Source organism: Orycteropus afer, unplaced genomic scaffold (assembly GCF_000298275.1).
Source record: "Orycteropus afer afer isolate SDZICR_OR568_19922 unplaced genomic scaffold, OryAfe1.0 scaffold00125, whole genome shotgun sequence".
NCBI lineage: Eukaryota > Metazoa > Chordata > Mammalia > Tubulidentata > Orycteropodidae > Orycteropus > Orycteropus afer.
The window spans coordinates 1815449-1838470 of record NW_006921712.1 but is presented as its reverse complement, the minus strand read 5'-3'; the positions used below and the strand labels follow the sequence as shown (position 1 = coordinate 1838470).

The window sequence follows — 23022 nt, the reverse complement described above, 5'->3', positions numbered from 1 at the left end:
TGGATGAGGAAGATGATAGTGGTAATGTGCTATCTAGGGAATGGGAAGGGTCAAGTACAGTACCTTGAATGCCACACTTCAATTCAAGACAGACATTTTCACAAATGTATGCACATGGGTACATTATAGGGTAGAGGATTGATTTAGAAAGTGAGTTAGGCATAAAAATTTTTGTCAGTCATTCTGATGACAGATAATGCAGCACAGGCCTCATTTACTGTACCATGTTTATCCTATTTTTCAAATCAGGGTTTCTTTGTTTATTTTCACTGTTTTCCTCTTCTCAGCAACCTGGTCTTTAATCTATACTGTATATATTCAGAATGCTGTCTATGCTGAGGTAATGAACAGTGTTCTAGCTCTATCATATGCCCATGTGAGGATAGTCAGGGAGGTAGAGTTAATGATATGAATAAAGCCTTCAAAAGAAAAAAAAAAAAAAAAACTCTGTTGTGTAGAATGGGAAGATTTTTTCATAAACATCCTTCTATCTGATCCCTTCAACAAGCCGTTGAAGTGGATAGGGGCAATGTTCTCATGTCCAGATAAGAAGGCTGAGACTCATGTGTCTCGTTCAAGGTCATAGAGTAAGTTATGGAACAGGGACTCAAACCAAGATCCTTTAATTGTTCACATTTTTTTTTTTTTTAAGTTACTATAATATAGTAATTGCTTCCTTAGACCACAGATCCATCAGCAAGTGGATAAGAGCCAGTTGACAGAAACCAGGGATCTGTCCCTAATCAGACAGGAGAGCACAGTAGCTCTCTAAAGGTACTGACCTAGAGGAAGCTACATGGCTTATTATAGCTGTAAAGGAGTGAATGCACCTGTCTGGGAGCTCAACATCTGTTCAGTCAGTCAGAGAGTCCAGCATTGCCCTCCTTCCTGTTAGCACAGATAATTAAGACTCAGTGGTGCTGGCTTCTTAAGCTCCCTAGGTGGACTTTGACTTTGTCAATGTACTTTTCTCATCCTTTTATAAATTAGTCAAAGGAAAGACTAGGGTAATAAATAAGTCTAAAATTCTCTTTGAACTAATTACTCTAGATTTAGAGGTCTGCAGTCCTTGTAAGGTGGTACCCTGAGGTTCTACCTTGTTCCTTGTAGCACTAGGAAATAAATTGATAATAGAAAAAGGCAGGATTCCATGTGGACACCTTAATAGGTTCAGGACTGAGTTCATATGCATCTTGCAACAATGGGGGTCCATACCTCTGTCCTCCATCCCCTGACTTCCAGCACGCTATGCTTTCATCTGACAGTAAGCAGCAGCTGCCCTAAGGTGCATAGAGCATATCTTCTGCTTACAGCAGCATAGGTTGCTGACTCCTGATAACTTAAACAAGTGTCTTAACTTTTATGTACAGGCAGAAATAATAATGTCAAGTTCTAAACTACCTTTAGTAAGGTAATGTATATATCTAATTTATTTTTTAATCATTTATTTGATTTTTATTTTCGTTGAGAATCTACACGGCAAAAATATAACCATTTCAACAGTGGGTGCATGTAAAATTCAGTGACATTGATTCCATTCTTTGAATTATCCAACCATTTTGACCCTCCTTTTCTGAGTTGTTCCTCCTGCATTACTTGAACTTACTGCTCCCTAAGGTTCCTGTCTAATCTTTCAAGTTGCTGTTGTCAATTGATCCTAGATAGATCTTAAAAGAGCACACATTCTTTATTAGTTTAGCTAAGCAAATATTTGCTTTCAAGGAGACTTCAAGGGACATTTTCGGTTTCAGGTTTAGAGATGATCCTATTTTGATAGCTACATCTTTTAGTAATTAAATGATCTCTATAGTTGGTCATAACTTAGCTATTTTCAAAGTGAAAAAAAAAAAAAATGGATGTAAAAATGTACCAGAACCCATATTGACAATTTTAGGAATTAATGTGTGGGGCATTGCAAAACATATTTAGAATGCTAGAGGCTAATAATGATGGAATGCACACTAGTGAAAATGTAATTTTCTAGACTTGAGGATATATCCTAGATGTTCTTGAATTGTTTTGAATTAACAATACTGAAGTTATGGACTTACTTAGGCTCTCTACATGCTGGCACTCTGCCTAGAATGTGCTTTCCACTCCTCCCCCACCTTTATCCTCTGACTTCCTTTTTTTTTTTTTTTTTTAATTGTAATTTAGGTGAAAGTTTACAGAGAAAATTCATTTTCCATACAGCAGTTCATACACATTTTGTCTCGTGACAGTGACTGCAGTTCTCCACAATGTAGCAGCTCTCTTCCCACTTCTTCTCCCTCCTTACCTCTTCTCTATATTCTTCCCTCTCATGCACTCCCACCCCCTCAAGTTGTCTCCTTGTGCATAAAGTGCCCTTCTGTTCTACCATGATTGGTTACTCCAAATAGTGTATCTACCTGATATAAATGTTCAGCACATATACCTGTCAGTTACATGGCTGGAAGCCACAAGAGTGAGTTCAGTTCCAGAGCTGAACGGTAGCCAGGGACCATAGTCTCAGAAGTCTTACCAGGTTCTATCAGACCAGCAAACCTGGTCTTTTTTTTTCTTTTATGATTTTGAGTTTTTTTCCACATTGTTCTCCCTCTCTATCCAGGATCTCCTACAAAGATCCCCCTCCGAGTGGTTAACACTTGTAGCTGGGAACCATCTAGTTCTTCTGGTCTCATGGTCATATAGGCTGAGGATCGCATGGTCTACCAGTCCTTTGGACTAATTATTTCCATGCATCCTTTTTTTTTTTTTAATTCTTCTTTGCTGTGGACAAGGAGAGACCCATTGTTGTATGTAGGTGACCCTTGCAAGCTTCTTAGTTGCCACTCACCAGAGTAGGATGTGGAACAGTGTTTTTGTGTAGTATGTTAGGCCAGTTGAGTCTGATGTCCTCTGTGACTATGGTCCCAAGCCTACAGGTCTGACCACTTGCTCCCTCCAGGTATCTGGCTGTGGCCAAGAAGTCACCACAACCTTGTCCCTTGTCAGCTCTACTATATACCTGGACATTCTTATGGCATATACAGGTATCCACTAATACTGTCTCTGAGAAATCTTTATTGAACCATTCCACCCACTACAACCTTTACCAATTCAGAGCCCTATTGCCTACCTTTTTTATAGCAATATGAGCATGGCACTGCAACCATGCATTTCTTTGTTTCCAAACTGTCAGGTGAGCTCCTAATGGGTAAGGATCTTAACCTATTCCTTGTTGTATTGCCGATGTCAAGCTCTGCCTGACATATGTCAGGCATTTGAAGGTTAATGAAATATTAAAGATTGTTGTCATTAAAGCTGGGCAATGAATAAGGAAGACCGAAGAAGAGTTGATGCTTTTGAGTTGTAGTGTTGGAGAAGAATGGTAAAAGTACCAAGGCCTGCTAAAAGAACTAACAAATCTGTCCTGGAGGAAGTGCAGCTAGAATGCTCCTTGGAAGCAAGAATGGCCAGACTTCGTCTCACCTACTTTAGTCATGTTATCAGAAGGAACCATTCTCTGGAGAAGGGTATCATGCTTGGTAAAGTGGAGGGTCAACGAAGAAGGGGAAGGCCCTCAATGAGATGGATAGACACAGTGGCTGCAACGATGAGGTCAGATATAGCAAGGATCATGAGGCTGGCGCAGGACCGGGCAGTGTTTCATTCTGCTGTGCACAGAGTCACTATGAGTCAGAGATGACTCAATGGCACCTAACAACAACAGCAACAGCAACAGCAACATGGTCATTTAACTATGGCAAGATCTTTAAGTCAAAAGAACCATCTCCCAATCCTCTTCTTATTAGAAGGACAGAAAAATAGAAAGCTAATGATACTAGAAAACTTCTGACCCATTTGCCTGGGTGCTGGGAATGGCTGTATAACTACAAGGTCAAACCTGTGTCATTTTTTAGTAATCTTTCTATTTTAGCAATAAAACAAAACAATTATGTTCCAGTTTTTTAGAATAATTGATCAGATAGGCTTTGTGTATAAGCTTATTTCTCTTGAATATTTATTTTATTTTAAAGAAATTACATATACTAATATAAGATCGTTCATATGGTTTTCAAACAATATAAATCTTACACTTAAGAAGGATGTTGTTGTTGTTGTTATTTGCCGTCGAGTCGGCCCCGACTCATAGCAACCCCTCCTTGGGTTTCCGAGGCAGTATTACTACGGAAGTAGGATTGCTCAACCTTCCTTCCGAGGAGTGGCTTTTTTTGCATCTTACACTATTACATAGAAATTAGCTAAAATTTGTATAAATTAACAAATAATTGAATATAAATCATTTAAACCCAAATATAATAAGATAGTCAAAATTTAATGGGTCCAATAATGAAACTTTTAATTGTTGTTGTTAACTGTTGTCAAATCAGCCCCTGGCTCATGGTGACTCCACAGCGGAATGAAGCGGTACCTAGTCCTGCACCATCCCATGATCAGTTGTAGATCTGACCATTGTGATCCATGTTTTTTTTTTACCCCCCATTGGCTGATTTTCAGAAGTAGATTGCCAGTTTTTCATCCTAGTCTTATTAATCTGGAATCTCTGCTGAAACTACAGCAACATACAAGCTTCCACTGATGGATAGGTGGTGAATGCATGTGGAGCGTGCTGGCCAGGAATTGAACCTGAGGTTCCCACATGGAAGATGCAAATTCTAACACTGAACTACCAATGCCTCATTTTTACACCGCTTCCCAGTTTTTCTTGGTGACCACCTCTGGTAACCTTAGGTTTCTAACTTCCTACATTTATCATCCCTCTCCTCTTTTTTTTTATATTTCCACAGTCTTACTTGATTTTATGGTATGATGTCTGAATTTAGAAAATAGTAAAAGACCACTGAAGTGTCACCTTTTTTCAAGAGTCCTTCCACATATTTCCCAGGTAGAGTTAGTCATTGCCTTTTTGGTATTCCCACTATACTATATTCACACTTCCAATAGAGTTCTTACTCTTTGTACTGTCGTCCATCAGTACTGTTTGTCTTGCATGCTGTTCTGTGAGCAAGGGAACCATGACTTACAGATTTCTGCCTATGAAGTACGTGGCACAGCACCTGGCTCATCTCGGCACTCAAATGCTTGATGAATGAATGAACATTATGCCTCTTTAACTAAAGGATCGTCTTCTCATTTTTCCTGTGTTAAAGGAATGGGGCAGTAATAGTAGGAGGTAACTCTTAATCTTCTGGACCTTCTTAATGGCCTCTAGGTCAGTATTTACTCATTAAGAAATCAATAACAGTGTCATTTGAGGCAAACCTTTCAAAATTAAATTGAAATTATTGATACCATTTATGAAATGAGATTTTCTGTTCTACTTTATCCTCTATTCCACTCTATCTTGCAAACGAAAAAAAAAAAAAAAAAAACTAAACTCACTGCTGTCGAGTTAGATCCGACTCATAGTGACCCCTCCTTGGATTTCTGAGGCAGTATCACTAGGAAAGTAGATTGCCTAGTCTTCCTTCCGAGGAGTGGCTGGTGGGTTTGAACCTCCAGCCTTCTGGTTAGCAGTCAGATGTCGTAGGCACTACACCACCAGGCTCCTGTTTTATAAACAGGCACTGTATATTTGATTAACTCATATTGTTAGGCAGTCTTATGCACTTGATCATGTGCAGTACAAAAATATCTTTTTATCATTTGGTCATTGTAGAATGATAAATGCATTTTGTTAGCCTAGAAATAAAATGGCTTGACTTCAGCCTGTACATTACAATTCATTAACCATTGTGTACCATGTATTTACCAGTTAATTTTCTCTATATAGGAGTTCTGGTGGCATAGTGCCTAAAGCATTTGACTGCTAACCAGAAGGCTGGTATTTCAAACCCACCAGCCGCTCCTCAGAAGGAAGACTGGGCAATCTACTACCGTAGAGATACCGCCTCGGAAACCTAAGGAGGGGTTGCTATGAGTCAGAACTGACTGGATGGTAGTAAGTTTTGGTTTGGGGTTTTTTTTGTTTTTTTTTTTTTTTTGGTTCTCTGTATTGGGAGCTACACATTTTATGAGATGTTCTCTTTAACTGTGGCTTGAGTGTGAGTTTGTAAATAATATGATTTGGAAATTAGGTTTTAAGTAGAACTTTAAAAAAGAGTAAGCTGTTGTTTTATAATTAAATAGAAAAAAGCAACTTTGAAGGCTATCATGTAAAAATCTGAGAATTCTATAAAATATTCCTTTAAATAATTCTAAAGACTTTTTAATACATTTTTCTTTTCTGTTGTCAAAAGTAACAAATAAATTTCTGTATTCTAGTTAGATGTACAATGAATTGTGTAAGTTCTACCTGTCAAACTAAGAGCTACAACAAAAGCCTTCTTAAATGAAACGTAAACAGAAATTTAGAAGTGTAATTATATATATGGGAAGCTAGCTCTGTGGTCAGATCAGATAGGAGAGTCACATCAGGATTTAGTAAGCAGTTACCTAAACTTATTCATTCCTTCAAGGCTCAGTTCAAATCTCCTGTCTGTCATGAAGTGAGGAACTACTCCAGCTGGATAGTATTTCCTTTATTTCTTTTGTCATATATTGTTTGAATCACCTATTTGCCACTGTATTGCCTTGTCTCAGTGATTAATCTTTTTATCTGAATATGCCTTGTCCTAATTTTGATTGTAACCTCTTTGCAGTGGGGAGCCATGTTTTATAATGATTTCATTCAGTGCATGTGGTAGCTTAGATTGTGAGCTCCATGAGGGCAGGGAAACCAGGTCTGTTTTGTATCCACTATAATCTCAGCAGTTTGCACATATAAGTCACACAAATATTGTTGAATCAATATATTACTGCCATTCTTGGACAGTGTACCTGAAATGCATAGATAAAGTTTGACAGTCTAGTGGGGGAGTTAAGTAGGAATAATTAAAATGTTGTGATAAGTGCTGCAGCAAACCAAACCAAACTCACTGCTGTTGAGTCATTTCTGACTCATAGTGACTCCCATTGGGTTTCCAAGGCTGTAAATCTTTACAGAGGCAGACTGCCTCGTGTTTCTTCTGTGGAGTGGCCATTGGGTTCAAACGACCGACCTTTCAGTTAGCAGACAAATGTATTAACCACTCTACCACCAGAAATCCTGTTAAGTGCTATGGCAGAGGTAGTAAAAGCACATTAGGGCAGGGACGAAGAGGTAGTTGGCATAGTTAATTCAAGGAAGACCTACTTCCCAGAAGAGCTGGCATTTGAGCTAATTTTTAAAGGATGCACTAGAATTCACTGGTGTCCCTTTTGATGTCATATACATTGTAGGTGTTCAATAAATATCTGTTTTTAAAACTATATTCTTCATTTTAATTTGTGAAATTACAGAAAGTGACTACTTTTTATAGGATACAAGATTAATTCAGTATTGTTAAGCACTACATACTAATTCACTACATTATACTATAGAGAAATATAAAAAACTGAAAAAATAGGGTCTCTAGGTCTGATAGAATAACTATGAACAGAGAGCTATCTACTAAATGGACAATATCTTTCTTTTCACTGTGGCCACCCCATACTGCATTAGACACTTCTTATGTACGATGAGCAGAAATTTTAAGCTGCCATTAAATTTATTTTATTGCATAAAAAATGCAATATTTTTTATTCTACATTTAAAGACTGGGGGGCTGTGGTTAAAATGCTTGGCTGCTAATCAAAAGGTTGGCAGTTCAAACCCTCCAGCTGTTATAAGGGAGAAAGATGTGGCAGTCTGCTTCTGCAAAGATTTACAACTTTGGTAAACCTATGGGTCATTTCTACCCTATCCTATAGGGTGACTATGATTTGGAATCAACGGAAGTGTTTGGCTTTAGTTTACATTCAAGGACTATAGTAAAAAGAAATAAGATTGCTTATAATTTTCTTTAATTTATAAGCAAAGATGTCACTTTGATAACTAAGGTGCACCTGCCTGAAGCCATGGCTTTTTCAGTTGCCTCATATGCACACAAAAGCTGGATGATGAAAAGGAAGATTAAAGAACTGATGCATTTGAATTGTCATGTTGATAAAGAATATTGAATATACTGTGGACTGCCAGAAGAATGAACAAATGTCTTAGAAGAATAACAACTAGAATGCTCTTTTAAGAAGAGAGCCGGGCGACACTTTGGCTCACTTGCTTTGGCACATAATCAGGAAAGACCAAACGCTAGAAAAAGATGTAACATTTGGTAAAGTTGAGGGTCCAGGAAAACTTAATAAAATGGAGCCAAAGCCTGAGGCATGTTAGCCAAACATAGGACCAAAGTGAGTGAAGAGCATTCCAGGCAGTGGGGTGGTCCAGCCTGTGTAAACATCCAAAGACAGCTGCAGGCCTTCAGAATGGTTTGAACAAAGAAGTAGCAGGAACTAGGTCCAGGACAGTGTACTATACTAAGTCTGGACTTTATTTTAAGGACTGTGGGTGACCATTGATGCATTTTAAGCAAGGCAGTGAACTTGAGAGATTTACATTTTAGAAGGCTTTTGTGTGCTGCCAAGTTTATGTGGCTCAAAAGGAGCCAAGATGGGAGAGACAGAATAGTTAAGACTATTAAATTAATATAAGCTAGAGTAAGTGGTGTGGTCTACAGTGATGCCAGCATCTCTGTAATACATCAAGCAAATGGCAGCTATTATTATTATCAAAGCATGTTTCTTCCCATAAATTATACCATTGTGTTATCTTCCTATCTTCCTGTTGTCTCATGGGAACTGAATATCTGCCAAACCATTTATTCTTTCCTGCCTGCTTCACCTATGGCCAGTGGCATGCATTTTTGAGACAGCCTTTTGGACCATAGTTGTTCTGGTTACCTGGTGCCACTCTGACAGGAATATAACACAAATGGGATGGCTTTAACAAACAGGAGTTTATTCTTACAATTTGTAGGCTTTAAGTCTGAGTTCAAAGGGCCACTAGGGGCTGGATGAAAGCCCCTCAGCCTTGGGCATCAGCTCTGCTCCAGCTCCTGGCCCACTGGAGCTAGAAGCATTTCTTCACTCAGAGAGCTGCTGGCTGCTGAGGCTGAGAAGCCCCAAAGTTGACAAGTAAAAAGGGTACAGTCCCAATGTTACCAAACCACACAGCAGACCATTAACTTAAGTCCACTGTAAGTCCCAAGGTAGGCAGAGCATAGCAGGCTGCTGAGCAGTGACACAGCTACATTCAGGGTCCAAGTGTGCCATAGGCTAGAGACCATTCCCAAGGCTTCTCCTTATATACAGGAAGCAGACCACATCCCAAAGCTGCTTGTGGTAGATTCACCATGGAGTTGATTGCCAGTCTCATCATGGGGAATAACTACCACCAGCTGCCCAGCCACTCAACCAGGCCCAGCCAAGTTGACACACAAACATAACTACCACAATAGTTATAGCAGATGTAGAATGAAAACTACTCCCACCCTCCATGGAAAACTGTCTTTCCCACACAGGAATCAATCTGAGAACTTTGCTTCCTTCTCAGGCTAATGGAGCAAAGAGGCCCAGTCAAATGTTACACCTATTCCTCACTTATCTATTATCTCATTTATCCAACATTTTGCCTTTATGAAAATAGTAAAAAAAAAAATCTACTTAAATCACCTGAAAGCCAGGTAAGGACCCATTTGTTTTGAGTAAGAGAGTACCTCCCTCTTGAGCCCTAAATCTTTGATCCTTCCTACTCCACCCTGGCCCCTGGGCTTGGATATGAATAAAGTTGAAAGAATAAACTAAAGGCTAGATGCCAGCCCCTCACCGAATCACAGCCAGGTCCTTAGGCTGTCCTGAGTGAAGCTACAGCTTTAGGTCACAAGTCTGTGAGAAGGCAGCAGAGAGGCGCAGACAGGACATGTAGTGATCACTTCTTGCACACACCAAGATATGTCATTTGTGTGCTTGGTGGCACTGGGGCCATTGGGTGGCAGTCCCAGTTGGGTAAGTGTTTCTGTGAAGAGCAAGAACTCCACATGGGTTGGGGTAGGGTGAATCCCCTCCTGGCTGCAAATCCTGACTCAATTAGCTCTGCCTGTGGTTTGAAATGTACAAGTCGCTCTGCCTGCCCCAAGTATGGAAGTCACAGCCTGGAATGAGTAAACTGCAGATGGTGGCTGCAGAGGAGGGAGCCCCACAGGACTGCCTCCAAAGTGAATCCTGGAATCCGAGGAGCATTTAGTGGCTGCAGTTTTGTATAATGCCAATTTTCACATGACGACCTGGACTTTGGAACCTAACGATGTTGGTGAGGAGTGGGTGTACAATGAAACATTTAGAGCATACAAGATTTTGAAAAGTGAGAAGCATTATTTGGGAAAAAAGAACCAGATCACTGTTTTTCTTAGTTAATTAGTTTCTTTTCCCACATAGGAATACTTTATTCATAGAGATTTGCATAAGAAATATAAATCCAAAGCAAGTGGATATTAGGGTTCTATATGTAATTTATAGGAGTTCTGGTAGCATAGTGCCTAAGGCACTTGACTGCTAACCAGAAGACTGGCGCTTCAAACCCACCAGCCACTCCTCAGAGGGAAAGTTGGGCAATCCTACTTCTGTAGTGATACTGCCTCGGAAACCCAAGGAGGGCTCGCTATGAGTCGGGGCCGACTCGACGGCAAATAACAACAACAACAATATGTAATTTATACATTCTGTCTTTCTTCAGGAAATTTACAGTTTGGGAGAGAAGTTGACTATCATAGATTAACAGAAAAATATTAAACTGCATCATAATCCTTCAATTTCAGATTTTGGCACATAGTTCTTTATGGTCCTCTTTTCTTTGATAAATGTGAGAACGTTATCATGTTCAGCCTGGCAGAGAGTGGAACCCCTTTAATTAAGACCTTGAATAGGTGAAATCATTAGGTATGTAACTATTATGTCATGAATGTCTTGCCACCTAGATTTAAATGTGACTTTTGTTTAGTAAATGTTTTCTAGTTTGGCAAGAAACTGAGTATTGTAATGAAAGTCATAATAAAGAAACTGGAATGGCTGAGTAAACAGAAGTTCGGTAATTGCAAAATAGATGAGATTTGTGGTTTATGATGGAATTCACCTGCAAAAGTTTACTCTGCTTGTTTAAATTAAATTTTGAAACACAGCTTTGGAATTGTATTTAAATTTTCTTTCTCTAAGAGACTACCTCTTTGCATTTGTTCTGTGAGCTTTTCCTTGACACTAGTACACATGGAAACTTTTTTCCTTCATGCTAAATTATTCCTTCATGTTAAAATTATTCATATACATCTTTTTTCCTCAGTTACTAAATATGTGTAACCCACAGTGGTATATTTCACTACAATATAGATACGTGTTTTAAGTAAGGTAGAAGTAGAATAACATCATGATAAATATAGAAAATATTGAAGTTTTTAAGAACTTTATTTTACTGGGATTCACACTGAACACAATCACAAAGCAATCAAGAAATCAAATGACATATTGCATTGGGCAAATCTGCAAAAGACCTTTTTTAAGTGTTAAAAAGTACTGGTGTCACTTTGAGTACTAAAGTGAGCCTGACTCAAGCCATGGTATTTTCCCTTACCTCATTTGCATGCAAAGGCTAGATAATGGATAATGAAAATCAAAGAATTGATGCCTTTGCATTATGGTGTTGGCAAAAAATATTGAATATACCTTGGACTCTCAGAAAAACGAACAAATCTGTCTTTGAAGAAGTATAGCCTGAATGCTCCTTAGAGGTGTGGATGGCAAGACTTCATCTAATGTACTTTAGACATGTAACAGGAGGGACTGATTTCCAGAGAAGGACATCATGCTTGGTAAAGTAGAGGGTCAGTGAAAAGAGAGAAAGACCCTGAATGAGGTAGATTGACACAGTGGCTGCAAAAAGGAGCTCAAACATAATAACAATTGTGGGGATGGCACAGGACCAGGCAGTGTTACATTTTGTTGTACATTGGGCTGCTATGGGTCAGAACCTACTCCGTGGCACCTAATAACAACAGAATATATTATTTTTCTATGTATAACTCATATATATGTTTTAAATAATTTATTTTCTAGAAACATTAGAAAGCCTTGGTCACTTAGTACCTTTAAGATCTTGGAATGTGAATAACCACATGTGCATAAATGGAAGTAAAAGAGAGCTGGAATACCACCTATGCAAACTTACCTTGCACCGTTGTGTAGGTTTACTGTCTTTACCAAGTGTCAGGCAGTGCTTTGTATATATTAACTCATAGACTCTTCACAATAGCCCTATGAAGGAGGTTTTATTAATAGCCACTTTATAAATAGCCATACAGGGCTACAAAGGTCTTACAGCTAGTTCACGGCAGAATCAAGGCAAACCAAGGGAGTCTGACTCTTCTCTGTGATATTTTTATACAACAGTTTTGTAAGATATAATTGACATACAGCAAACAATACTTGTTTAAAGTATAAATTTGGTAAGTTTTGATATATGTTGTGTGCTGTCAAAGCAATTCATAGTGACCCTATAGGACAGAATTGAACTCCCCTAGAGGGTTTCCAAAGCTGTAATATGTATAGGTGGAGATTGCCAAGTATTTTCTTCCATCTGGTGGGTTCTAACTGCCGACCTTTTGGTTAGCAGCTGAGTGCTTATTCATTGCACCACCAGGGCTCCTTTTTGACATATGTATACAGCCATAAATCCTTCATCACAATCAAAATAATAAATATATTCATCATCTTGCAAAGGTTCCTCTTGCCCTTTGCTAATTCCTCCCACCCTTCATATCACTGCCCCATCCAGGCAACTGCTGATCTGTTTTCTGTTACTGTAGATTAGCTTGCATTTCCTAAAATGTAATGTAAAAATCATATCATTTGAATTTATTTTTTCAAGAGGTCTGTCTTCTTTCACTCAATGAAATTATTTTGAGATCCATCGATATTGTGTGTTGATAGTTCATTCCTTTTTATTGCTGAGTAGTAGTCCATTGTATTTGTTTATCCATTTACCTGTTGAATTACAGTTAATCCATAGATTCTTTTTGGATTTTCTATACACCTGCCCCTCATTTATCGATTATCTTGTTATCCTACATTTCACATTTATGACAACAGTAAAAAACTATTGTTTTGTGCAATGTTGATGTATATCTGGCAGTAATAAGTGCTGAGATGTAAGGCAAGAATAATGCTGGCTGTGATGGTTAAGGTTATATGTCTACTTGACTGGGTCATTATTCTCAGTGATTTGGCAGTTATGTAATGATGTAATCTGGCAGTTGTACAATGATGTAATTTGGAAGTTATGTAATGGTACAGTTATCCTCCATTTTCACATAACACCAATTTTCACATAATACCCTTGTCTTTGGAACCTAACCATGACAGTAAGTGACAATGGGATATATATATATAATATGCCATCTGTGATTAATGCCACTTTTGTATCTTCCTTTCTAATTCTTACACATTTTAGTTCTCTTCTTACCTTTCACTACTAGGACCTCCAGTACATTGATTACTAATAGTGATGACATGGCATCTTTATTTCTACCCTGATATCAGAGGAAACGCTTTCAGTATTTCACTATTATCTATAAGTCTAGCTGTTGATTTTTAGTAAATATCCTGCAAATATATCCTGTTAGATATATTTAGAATTTTTCTATTTCTAGTTTGCTAAGAGTTTCTATTGTGTGTTGGTATTAAAATTGATTAAATACTTTATATTGCTGCACTGGGCTTACTAACATTTTGTCTAGAATTTTTGTATTACTGTTTATGAGCAGAATTGGCCTATAACTCTCCTTTCTTGTCCTTGTAAAGTTTTGAGATGAAGATAATGTTGGCTTAATAGAATTGAGCTGTAACTGATCACTATTTTTTCTAGTCTCTGCAAATGTTTATGTAAGGGAAGTGTTGGTTTTATCCTTAAATGTTTAGTACAAGTCACAGGTGAATCTACCTAGAGCTTGAAGTTCTTTTGTACGATGAGTTTTAAGTATCACTAGTTTAAATAGAGACAGGACTATTAACATTTTCTATTTCTTCTTGTGTCTTTTTTAATAAGTTGTGCTTTTCTTAGAATTCTCATTTTATATAATTGCACAATTTTTTTTTTTTGTATAGAATTGTTTATAATACCTAACTTTTTAATATCTGTAGTATATATTCTTTTTATTCCTAATACTGGTTATTTGTTCTTTCTCTCTTTTTTTCTTAACCTGTCTTGTTAGTTATTTGTCCATTTTCTTTCTTCAGTGTTTCAATGCTTACTGATTCCTTTCTATTATATTTTTTTCTCTTTCTTTATTTCTGCCCTTATGTTTCTTATTTCTGTTTTCCCACCTAAGTTTAATTTGCTGGGTTAATTTGTGTGTGTGTGTGTGTGTGTTTTCCTGATTGAAATGAGTGCTTGCATCATTGATATTTATGTTATTTTCTTCGCTGATTATAATTAAGACTATAAATTTCCCTTTAAGCAGGATTTAGTGGCATTCCCATAAGTTTTAAAATGGCATAATTTCATCAAGTTTAAAATAAATTTTCCTTTTTATAAAAACACTATCTGTTTAATGCCCTAAACTTGGAAATCAGAATAGTACAGTGGGAGAAACAAAACACCTGTGCTTGTTGTTAGTTGCCATTGAGTTGATTCCTACTCCAAGCGACCCCATGTGTGCAAAGTAGAATTGCTTCATAGGATTTTTAAGGATGTGACCTTTCAGAAGCAAATTGTCAGGTCTGTGTTCCAAAGCACCTCTGGGTGAGTTTGAACCACCAACCTTTCGGCTAGTAGTTATGCACTTAACCATTTGCACCACTCAGGGACTCTTATACCACCTAAACATAGCCGCTGTGAAATCCTGGGTTATGGCCTTCCAATGTTTTTTAATGTACATTTCAGTTTTTCATTAGAAAACATACACATACACGTACAAATATACACGTGTCTAACAGTATCATATATTTATCATTTATAACATTTTTTGCCACCCTTGCCTTTTTAAATTACTATTTTATAGTCTTTTTTAAAAAATTGATCAATAGTGTAACAATTCGTGACAGAGGATCAGTGTATATTATAATCTTACCACTTACAAAGAAAAATGAACCAGAGTATAAAACTGGTAATTGGCTAGATAGACTGTAAAAGCATACAAAGAAGAAAGATACTCATTAAGAAGCTAGAAAATAAATAAGAGAAGAGCTCCCAATATTATTATTAGTGGATAATAAGGATGTACACCTCCCTTCCCCCCACGAATGATCTGTAGCATCAGTTCCCAAATGGGTTTACTTTGGATCATAAATTACTCTGTGGCTTGCTTTTCTCTAGATCACTGAAGTCAAGCATAGACTTCTTGAGTCGATACTAATGAGAAGAAATTTATTTATTTATTTTTTTAACTGAACCTTGAAAAAAAAAGTGTATTTCATAAACAGTGGTTATTTTTTGAACATTAGTATTTTAAAAGCAGCTGAATGGTCAGGTACCAGAAGATGTTTATGAATCAGTTTTGGTCTTTCAGCTATACTTAATCAAATCTTTAATATTTATTAACACTTTCAAATAAAATTTTTAAATACTGTAAGCAAAATTCCAGTGGTGACTGAGGAGATAAAATAATACTAATCATAGATTAGACAGTAATATTATATAGTGCATTTTATGAGTAGTAGTGTTAGCTTCATGCAAAGTTCAACGTAGCAGTAAGTTTAATAGATATGGTTGTCAAGTGTATCAAGAGAAAAAAGAGCTCTCATTCAAAAAAGGATAGTGATATTTTTCCACCATTTCCAGAGCATAGTAACAAAGGAAGAAGTAGCTTTTCTGAACACAGCACACAGAACATTATAACAGGTAGAGTTCTTATCTTAGGCACATTTGATCTAGTGACTACCTGGAGCTCTCTGTTATAAAGCATTATTGATGCTCTTAAGGAAACTCTGCTGAAATTTGAAAGCTATGTTGAAGAACTCCAATATGGAAGATAAACTAGATGTTGTGGCTAATTCTAGAGGACAAGATTAAAGTCCTTGAATAGAAATATAGGGAAACAGGTTTTTATTCAATATAATTGTTCTGATTACCTAGTGCCGCTCTGACAAGAAGAAACCACAAATGGGATGGCCTTAACAAACAGGAGTTTATTCTCTTAGAGTTGGAGACTTTAAGTCCAAGATCAAAGTGCCAGGCTCTAAGGGTTGGGCGAAAGCCCCTCAACCAGTTCTGCCTCCTGCTCCTGGCCCACTGGAGCTAGAGGCATTTCTTCACTCAGACAGCTGCTGGCTGCTGAGGCTGACAAACCCAAGGTTGACAAGTAAAAAGGCACACTCCGGATGTTACCAAACCACATGGCAGGCCATTAATTTAAGTCCATTGTAAGTCCCAAGGTTGGCAGAGCATGGCAGGCTGCTGAACCATGACACGGCTACACGCAGGATCCAAGCGTGCTGTAAGCTAGAGACCATTCCCCAAGGCTTCTCCTTATATACAGGAAGCAGACCACATCCCTAAGGCAGCTACTCAGCTGCTCACAGTAGATTCTACCATGGAGTTGATTACCAGTCTCATCATGAGGAATACTACATGCAGCTGCCCAGCCACTCAACCAGGCCCAGCCAAGCTGACACACAAATTGAACTACCACAATAATGAACTCTTGTTTTTATACAATGTTTCAAAAATTTCATATTTAATCTTGATTTTTCATACTAATCTTTGATGGGTGGTAGTGTGCAGCTCAGAAAAATATAACAAGAACGTGTCAAAAGTGAGAATTGTCTGAAAATCAAACCATTTCACGGCACAATAACAAGTGTTGCAGTTCTATATCTGTTCAAGCAGAGGCCTGACAGCCATGTGCTGACTATGACACAAAAGGATGTGGTGTTGCTTACATCTGTGTTCTTAATTGGTGTACATACCACCAACAGTATGTAGACATGGTTTAGATGTAGTGTACAATTTTTATAATTATTTTCTTTCAATGTCTTATCTGCCCTCAAGTTTTATGTGCCAGGTATTCATTTGAGACTTTCTTGTTATTCCAAGAGTAACCATATGCACTGGGTCTTTCTCCTTATGACTGATTTTTGAGTTGGGGTTACCTACTGTGCTTCTTCCCTACTCTCTCCTTTCTGGCCACCTATTTCTGTGGTATGCTACAACTGACTCCTGTCATCTCAGGAGAATCAGTTGTACGTATCTCTTCCCACTCAGTAATAATCACATTGGTAGTTTGAAATCTGCTGTGGTGGGAGTGTTGACATTGGGGAAATTGACACAGGCTATAATTGGGGCCTCCTTGTTACCCAGAGCTTGTTATTAGCTCTTCACCAGCACACCATTGATAAATTTAATTTTATATACCAACCTTTGCTAACCTAGAACCTGAACTTTATCTTTCATGTGAGCTGTTGCTAATTCAGTTGGGCAGTCATCATTATGTATTTATTCTCACTCATACACGTAATTCTTGTTGTTATGTGCTGTCGAGTTGGACCTGACTCATAGCAACCCCTCCTTGGGTTTGTGAGGCGGTATCACTATGGAAGTAGATTGCCCAGCCTTCTTCCGAGGAGTGGCTGGTGGGTTTGAACCGCCAGGCTTCTGGTTAGCAGTCAAGTGCCTTAGGCACTACACTACTAGAGCTCCTAAGTAATTCTTAGGTGGTATCAAAATAAATTTTAAAAAACCTAAGATTGATATTTTGTTCTGTTTTCTCACCACGACCATAGGAATGAAATATCACTCCCAATAAAACTGTAACAACTTTTATACCCTTAAAAACACACTCTAAATTTTAACAACTATGACTGTACATATACTTATACCTGCCTTTCTTAGAAAAAAAAGGTAGCTTTTAGTTTGTATTATGGTTAGTTCCAGTATCTTTGATAGTGTAATTAGTGTGAGGTAAGGTTGAAAATACTGAAGTAGATATTTGAGATTCCTTTTCTGCTAGAAACATAAGATTCTAGTGGAAAATTTACGTAACTGAACATGTTTGTTATGGTTCATTTTAGTGAAACTTGTTGTACTTTATTTTTCTTTTATAGATGAGGATCTTCATGATCAACCAAAGAGAAAAAGATTTAGAAAGCATAAATCAAAGAAAAATTTAAAACTTCCTAAGAGTGCCCATGTAGAACAAGCAGAATTAGAGAAACAGCAGCGTCTTTTACAAGAAAAAATACAGCCACAGTACACAGATGGCCCCACAATAAGCAAAAATAAAAAAAGGAAACTGAAAAAGAAGCAGCAGATTAAAAAGAAGAAAGCAGCTGGCTTACTAACAAAAGCCCCTGGCATCAATTTCATGTACCAGCCTGAGGAGAGCAACAGTGAACAAGAGGAATTAAGAAATACTGATGAAGAAGATGCTAAAGACACCAACAAGGAAGACGTTAAAGATACCAGTGAGGAAGATGTTAACGACACCAATGAGGAAGACGTTAAAAGTATCAATGAAAAGGCAGATGGTATCCTAAACTTCTTGAAGTCAACACAGGAAATTTATTTTTATGATAGTATGTGTTTTCCTTAATTTTTCTTTTGAATATTCTTTTAAAAATTTGAAAAAATAATACAGTAAAATGTTTAATGTTTGAGATATAAAATATATTAAAATATTCAAAATAGTTCAGAGATAAAAGTTGGAGTACTTTAATTCTTTCTACGAAAGATCTAGATTAATACATTGCTCAAATTCATGTCAAAAGAAATAGAATATAACCAACCTCAGTAAAATTGTAAATTCAAACATGAGTTGGTCTCATGATAAATTTATTTCTATAAAATCAAATATTGGCGGTTCAAACCCACCAGCCACTCCTTGGAAGGAAAACTGGGCACTCTGTTTCCGTAGTGATACCACTTCGGAAACCCTAGGAGGGGGTCCGATGAGTTGGATCCAACTCAGCAGCAGTGAGTTTTGAGTTTTGAGAAACCCTGTGGAACAGTTCTGGGAGCTCTGGTAGCGTAGTGCCTAAGGCACTTGACTGCTAACCAGAAGTCTGGCAGTTCAAACCCACCAGCCACTCCCCAGAAGGAAGGTTGGGCAATCTACTTCCATAGTGATACTGCCTCAGAAACCCAAGGAGGGGTCGCTGTTAGTCAGGTCCGACTCGATGGCACATAACAATAGCAAAAACATGGGACAGTTCTACTCTGTCCTATAGGGTCACTATGAATCAGAATCAACTTGATGGCAATGGGTTTGGTATTTTTGGTTTATAGAAAATACTGAAGCTATCAGATAAGAAATTTAAAATAGCACTGGTGGCTTAGTGCCTAAGGCATTTGACTGCTAACCTGAAGGCTGACAGTTCAAACCCACCAGCTGCTCCTTGGTAGAAAGGTTGGGCAATCTACTTCTGTAGTGATAAGGCCTCAGAAACCCAAGGAGAAGTCGCTATGAGTAGAATCTGATTTGACAGCAGTGGGTATGGGTAGATGTTCAAGAAAATAGGGAGAACATGGAGAAATAATGAAAAATTGCAAAACCAATCATAAGGAAAAATCTTAAAAAGCAACCAAAGAAAGTAAGATACATTATTTTTACAGGAGCAGCAATGAGCTCCTCTACTTTCCAAAGTTCTTTTTTGTTTATCTCTTATGATAGCTTTTTGTAACCCAAACATCTCATTCTAAGTAGAAACATTTGTTTGAGGCTTTCCTTAAGAGATGAAAACTTTAGTTTATTTAATAAAAAACAAAAAACTAAAATTTATATTTCTAAGCAAAACTAACTTTGTTTAGGTATCTCCAAAGATTCCGATTCAGCTGTTTTTATGGAAGCCACCGAAGAGCTGTTTAAACATCTTGAATCTCACAGTGTGTCTCCCTCAGATGTGTTCATCCTGGATCACATGAAAGCGCTGTTACTTTTGCAGGATACTGAAAGATTGAAGAGTGCTCTGGAAATGTTCCCAGAACATTGCATGATGCCTCTTGGTATGTACTGTACTGCCTGAGATACTCTTGTCAAGGTTTACCCTCTACCAAAACAGTAATGAGTCAAAAAATATAACAATGCACATATGGCTTGGAAGAATAGAGTCCCACAGAGGAATATGGCTGTGTCTCTGCTTGATATAAAAATATATCACATATTATATGCAGAAATGTATGTGCAGTCTAATTTTGCAGCTTTGTAAGCAATGAACTCTCAGTGCCAAATTTTCATAAGCATAAATGGAAATGGGAGAATTCATTTCTTCCCCTGTTTTACTTCTCCTCTGCTAGATTGATACAACATACAATTTTTCTTTCTTCTAAGCATCTTGGTATGAACTTATTGAACCCTTCCAGTTAGCAAGTTGGATTATGATGATTTTTCTTTTGTTTACTTACTCAGCCTTTATTGGGTACCCATTCTGTGCAAACAGTACTTTACTAGAGCTGGCTACTAGCCAGTTGTACTCATGTCCTCCCAACTCCATGTTCAATGACATCACATTGGTGCCTGGAAATAAACCATGGTGGGACACCAATAATAAGGCTAAAAATAATCATATTGAATACTTACTATAGCTTAGACCAAGGTGGTGGTAGTAGTGGGGATAGTAAAGTACGGTCAAGTTCTAGACCTATTTTGTAGGTAGATTTGATAGAATTTTCTCACAAACCAGGTGTGGGATATAACAGGAAGAGACACATTTTTGGCCTGAGCAATTCAACGATTAAATATCTAGTTGTGAGGTAGGAAAGACTGCTAGAGGGAGCAGGTTGGGAGGAGGGACATATCAGGAGCTCAATTTTGGATAGGTAAAGTTTGAGATACTTGTTAGATAAATGTCAAGGTAGAAAAGTCATTGATAACCTTAACAGAGCAGTGTTGCTGGGGGGCAAAAGTTTTATTACAGTGGATGCAAAAGAGAGAATAGGAGAAGAGAAATTCAAGACTGTGAACAAAGACAATCCTTTCAAAAACGTTTGCTGTGAGGGAAGATAAAGTGCAGTCAAGAGATGGGAGAAATAGCAGCATATTGGCTGCTGATAGCATGGATCCTGTAAGAAGGGAAAACAAATGATGTAGGAGCAATGGGAGAGTTCCTGAGGCAGCATTACTCTGTTGAAAATGGAAGTTGGAGCTTTTCAGGTTATATTAATAAGTTACTCTAAAAGATCATTAACTCTAGTAATCTAGTACTGTTTAGTTTTTGTCAGTGGGCAAAGCTACTGGGCAATCTACTTCGCAGAGATACTGTGTTGGAAATCCAAAGAGGGGTTGCTATGAGTCGGGTCCAACTTGACAGTAGTGAGTTTGGTTTTTGGTTTATAATAGAATTTTAGCTTAAACTGGGCAAAATCCAGTTAGTTAAACTGATGAGATATTTATGAAACAGGAAAATAAATCATTTGAAATTTTAAATAAAAAAAAAAAAGTTATTGTGTTCCTCATACAAGTTTTTTTTTACACTAGAGTTCCAGATAGTCAAGAGACTCTTTGGGAGCTGTTGGGAATTTAATAAAAATGTTCTCTCGGTTTCATGTATTAAATTCACTAGACTAGTTTTGACCACAATTACTTCAAGCAGTTCTGTAAAAATGAATGTGCATGTAGGATATGCATTTAAATTTTTCCTATGTCAAGTTATTTTGTAAAATAAAATTTTGTAAATGGTGACACTGTATTTTCAAATATTGAATATGTCTTATGCCCAGTTTCACTTACATGGCTTTCTGAAATTAAGCTTTCTTTTTCATAAAACTAATTTATAAAATTTAATTGGTAGGTATATCTTTCATGTCTATAGGATAAGCATGAAAATAATAGCATTTTAAAGGAAGGTATAGAGTTTTTTCTACCTATTGTAACTCTTTTTCCTTCTTTGCTGAATCAGAAATTATTTTTCATAAATTATAGATGTTTTATTTGACTAGGATATAGCTTTTCAAAAGTTAAGTTCATGTGTTTTTATACTGTTAGGATACAGTTGGTGTTCAGTAAATGGATCTCACATTTATAATATTTTATCTTATGTATAATATGGGAGCTCTGGTAGCATAATGGCTAAGGCATTTGACTGCTAACCAGAAGGCTGGCGGTTCAAACCCACCAGCCACTCCTCGGAAGGAAGATGGGGCAATCTACTTCCATAGTGATACCGCCTCGGAAACCCAAGGAGGGGTCGCTATGAGTTGAGTCTGACTCAATGGCACATAACAACAACAACACAACATGTATAATATATACTATCATAATAATAAGTCCCATTTATTGAATTCTTAGCACGCTTCACACAGTCTGAAGGTACTCTACCTGTTCCCTCAGTTAATCTTGAGTGAGACAAATGGCTTGCACTTCCCTTGTAACCAAAAGCTTGGTTAGGACCAGTGGTGCCATGGAAGAAAGGCCTGGCAGTCTGCTTCTTCAATAAAGATTACAGCCAAGAAAACTGTATGGAACAGTTCTATTCCACAGCACACAGAGTCACCATGAGATGAAACTGAGTGGATTGCAATGGATTTGTTTTTGGTTTGTTATATAAATTTTTTATTACCCACATTTTGAGGAATCAGAGGCTTACTAAGGGTAGGTAACTTGCCTTTGGGCACAATTCAGTCTACTTTAGAAGAATCTCTGGGGTCCACTTCTCTTTGGATCCTCCCAAACTCCTGCCTGGCAGCTTAGAGCCCAGGAGTTGGCAGCTGTTCAGGTGTCTCCTAGCCATTGTCCAGCTCTGTGGATCCAGTGTATCTTGAAAATGAAACTTTAGCATCAGCAGCAATAGACGAATTCCCTGAGGGCAAATCCTAGGATCTGAAAACTGGGAAAAGTTGTGGATTAATTTTGCTCTCTTTTCTTTTAGTACTTACTGTGTGCTCTCTATGATTAATAACGTTAGAAATAGTGGAAGTCCATTATAAACTGAATTTTAGGTGACAGGATTTGAGTAGTATCTTTACAAGTTATGTAAAGCCTGACATTTGAGGTGAATCTTTATTCACAGCTATAATTCTCCCATGAAACAATAAAAGGGTTGGCAGGTGATGTCAAAGACAAACTGTCTACTTGATAGTTTGCATTTGGCTACTCCTGGCATGGGAGCTCTGGTAGCATACTGGCTAAAGCACTTGACTGCTAACCAGAAGGCTGGCGGTTCAAACCC

The 23022-nt window shown here is 37.6% G+C and overlaps 1 protein-coding gene across 1 annotated transcript in view; it reads left to right on the top strand.

The window, feature by feature from the left end:
- The window catches only part of ERICH1 (glutamate rich 1), a 154959-nt gene that overhangs the window by 128614 nt on the left and 3323 nt on the right, over positions 1 to 23022 (top strand). The window contains exons 5-6 of the mRNA XM_007944433.1: positions 17965 to 18435; positions 19667 to 19861. Of these exons, the coding sequence (XP_007942624.1) occupies positions 17965 to 18435; positions 19667 to 19861 (666 nt within the window). The remainder of the gene's footprint in view (positions 1 to 17964; positions 18436 to 19666; positions 19862 to 23022) is intronic.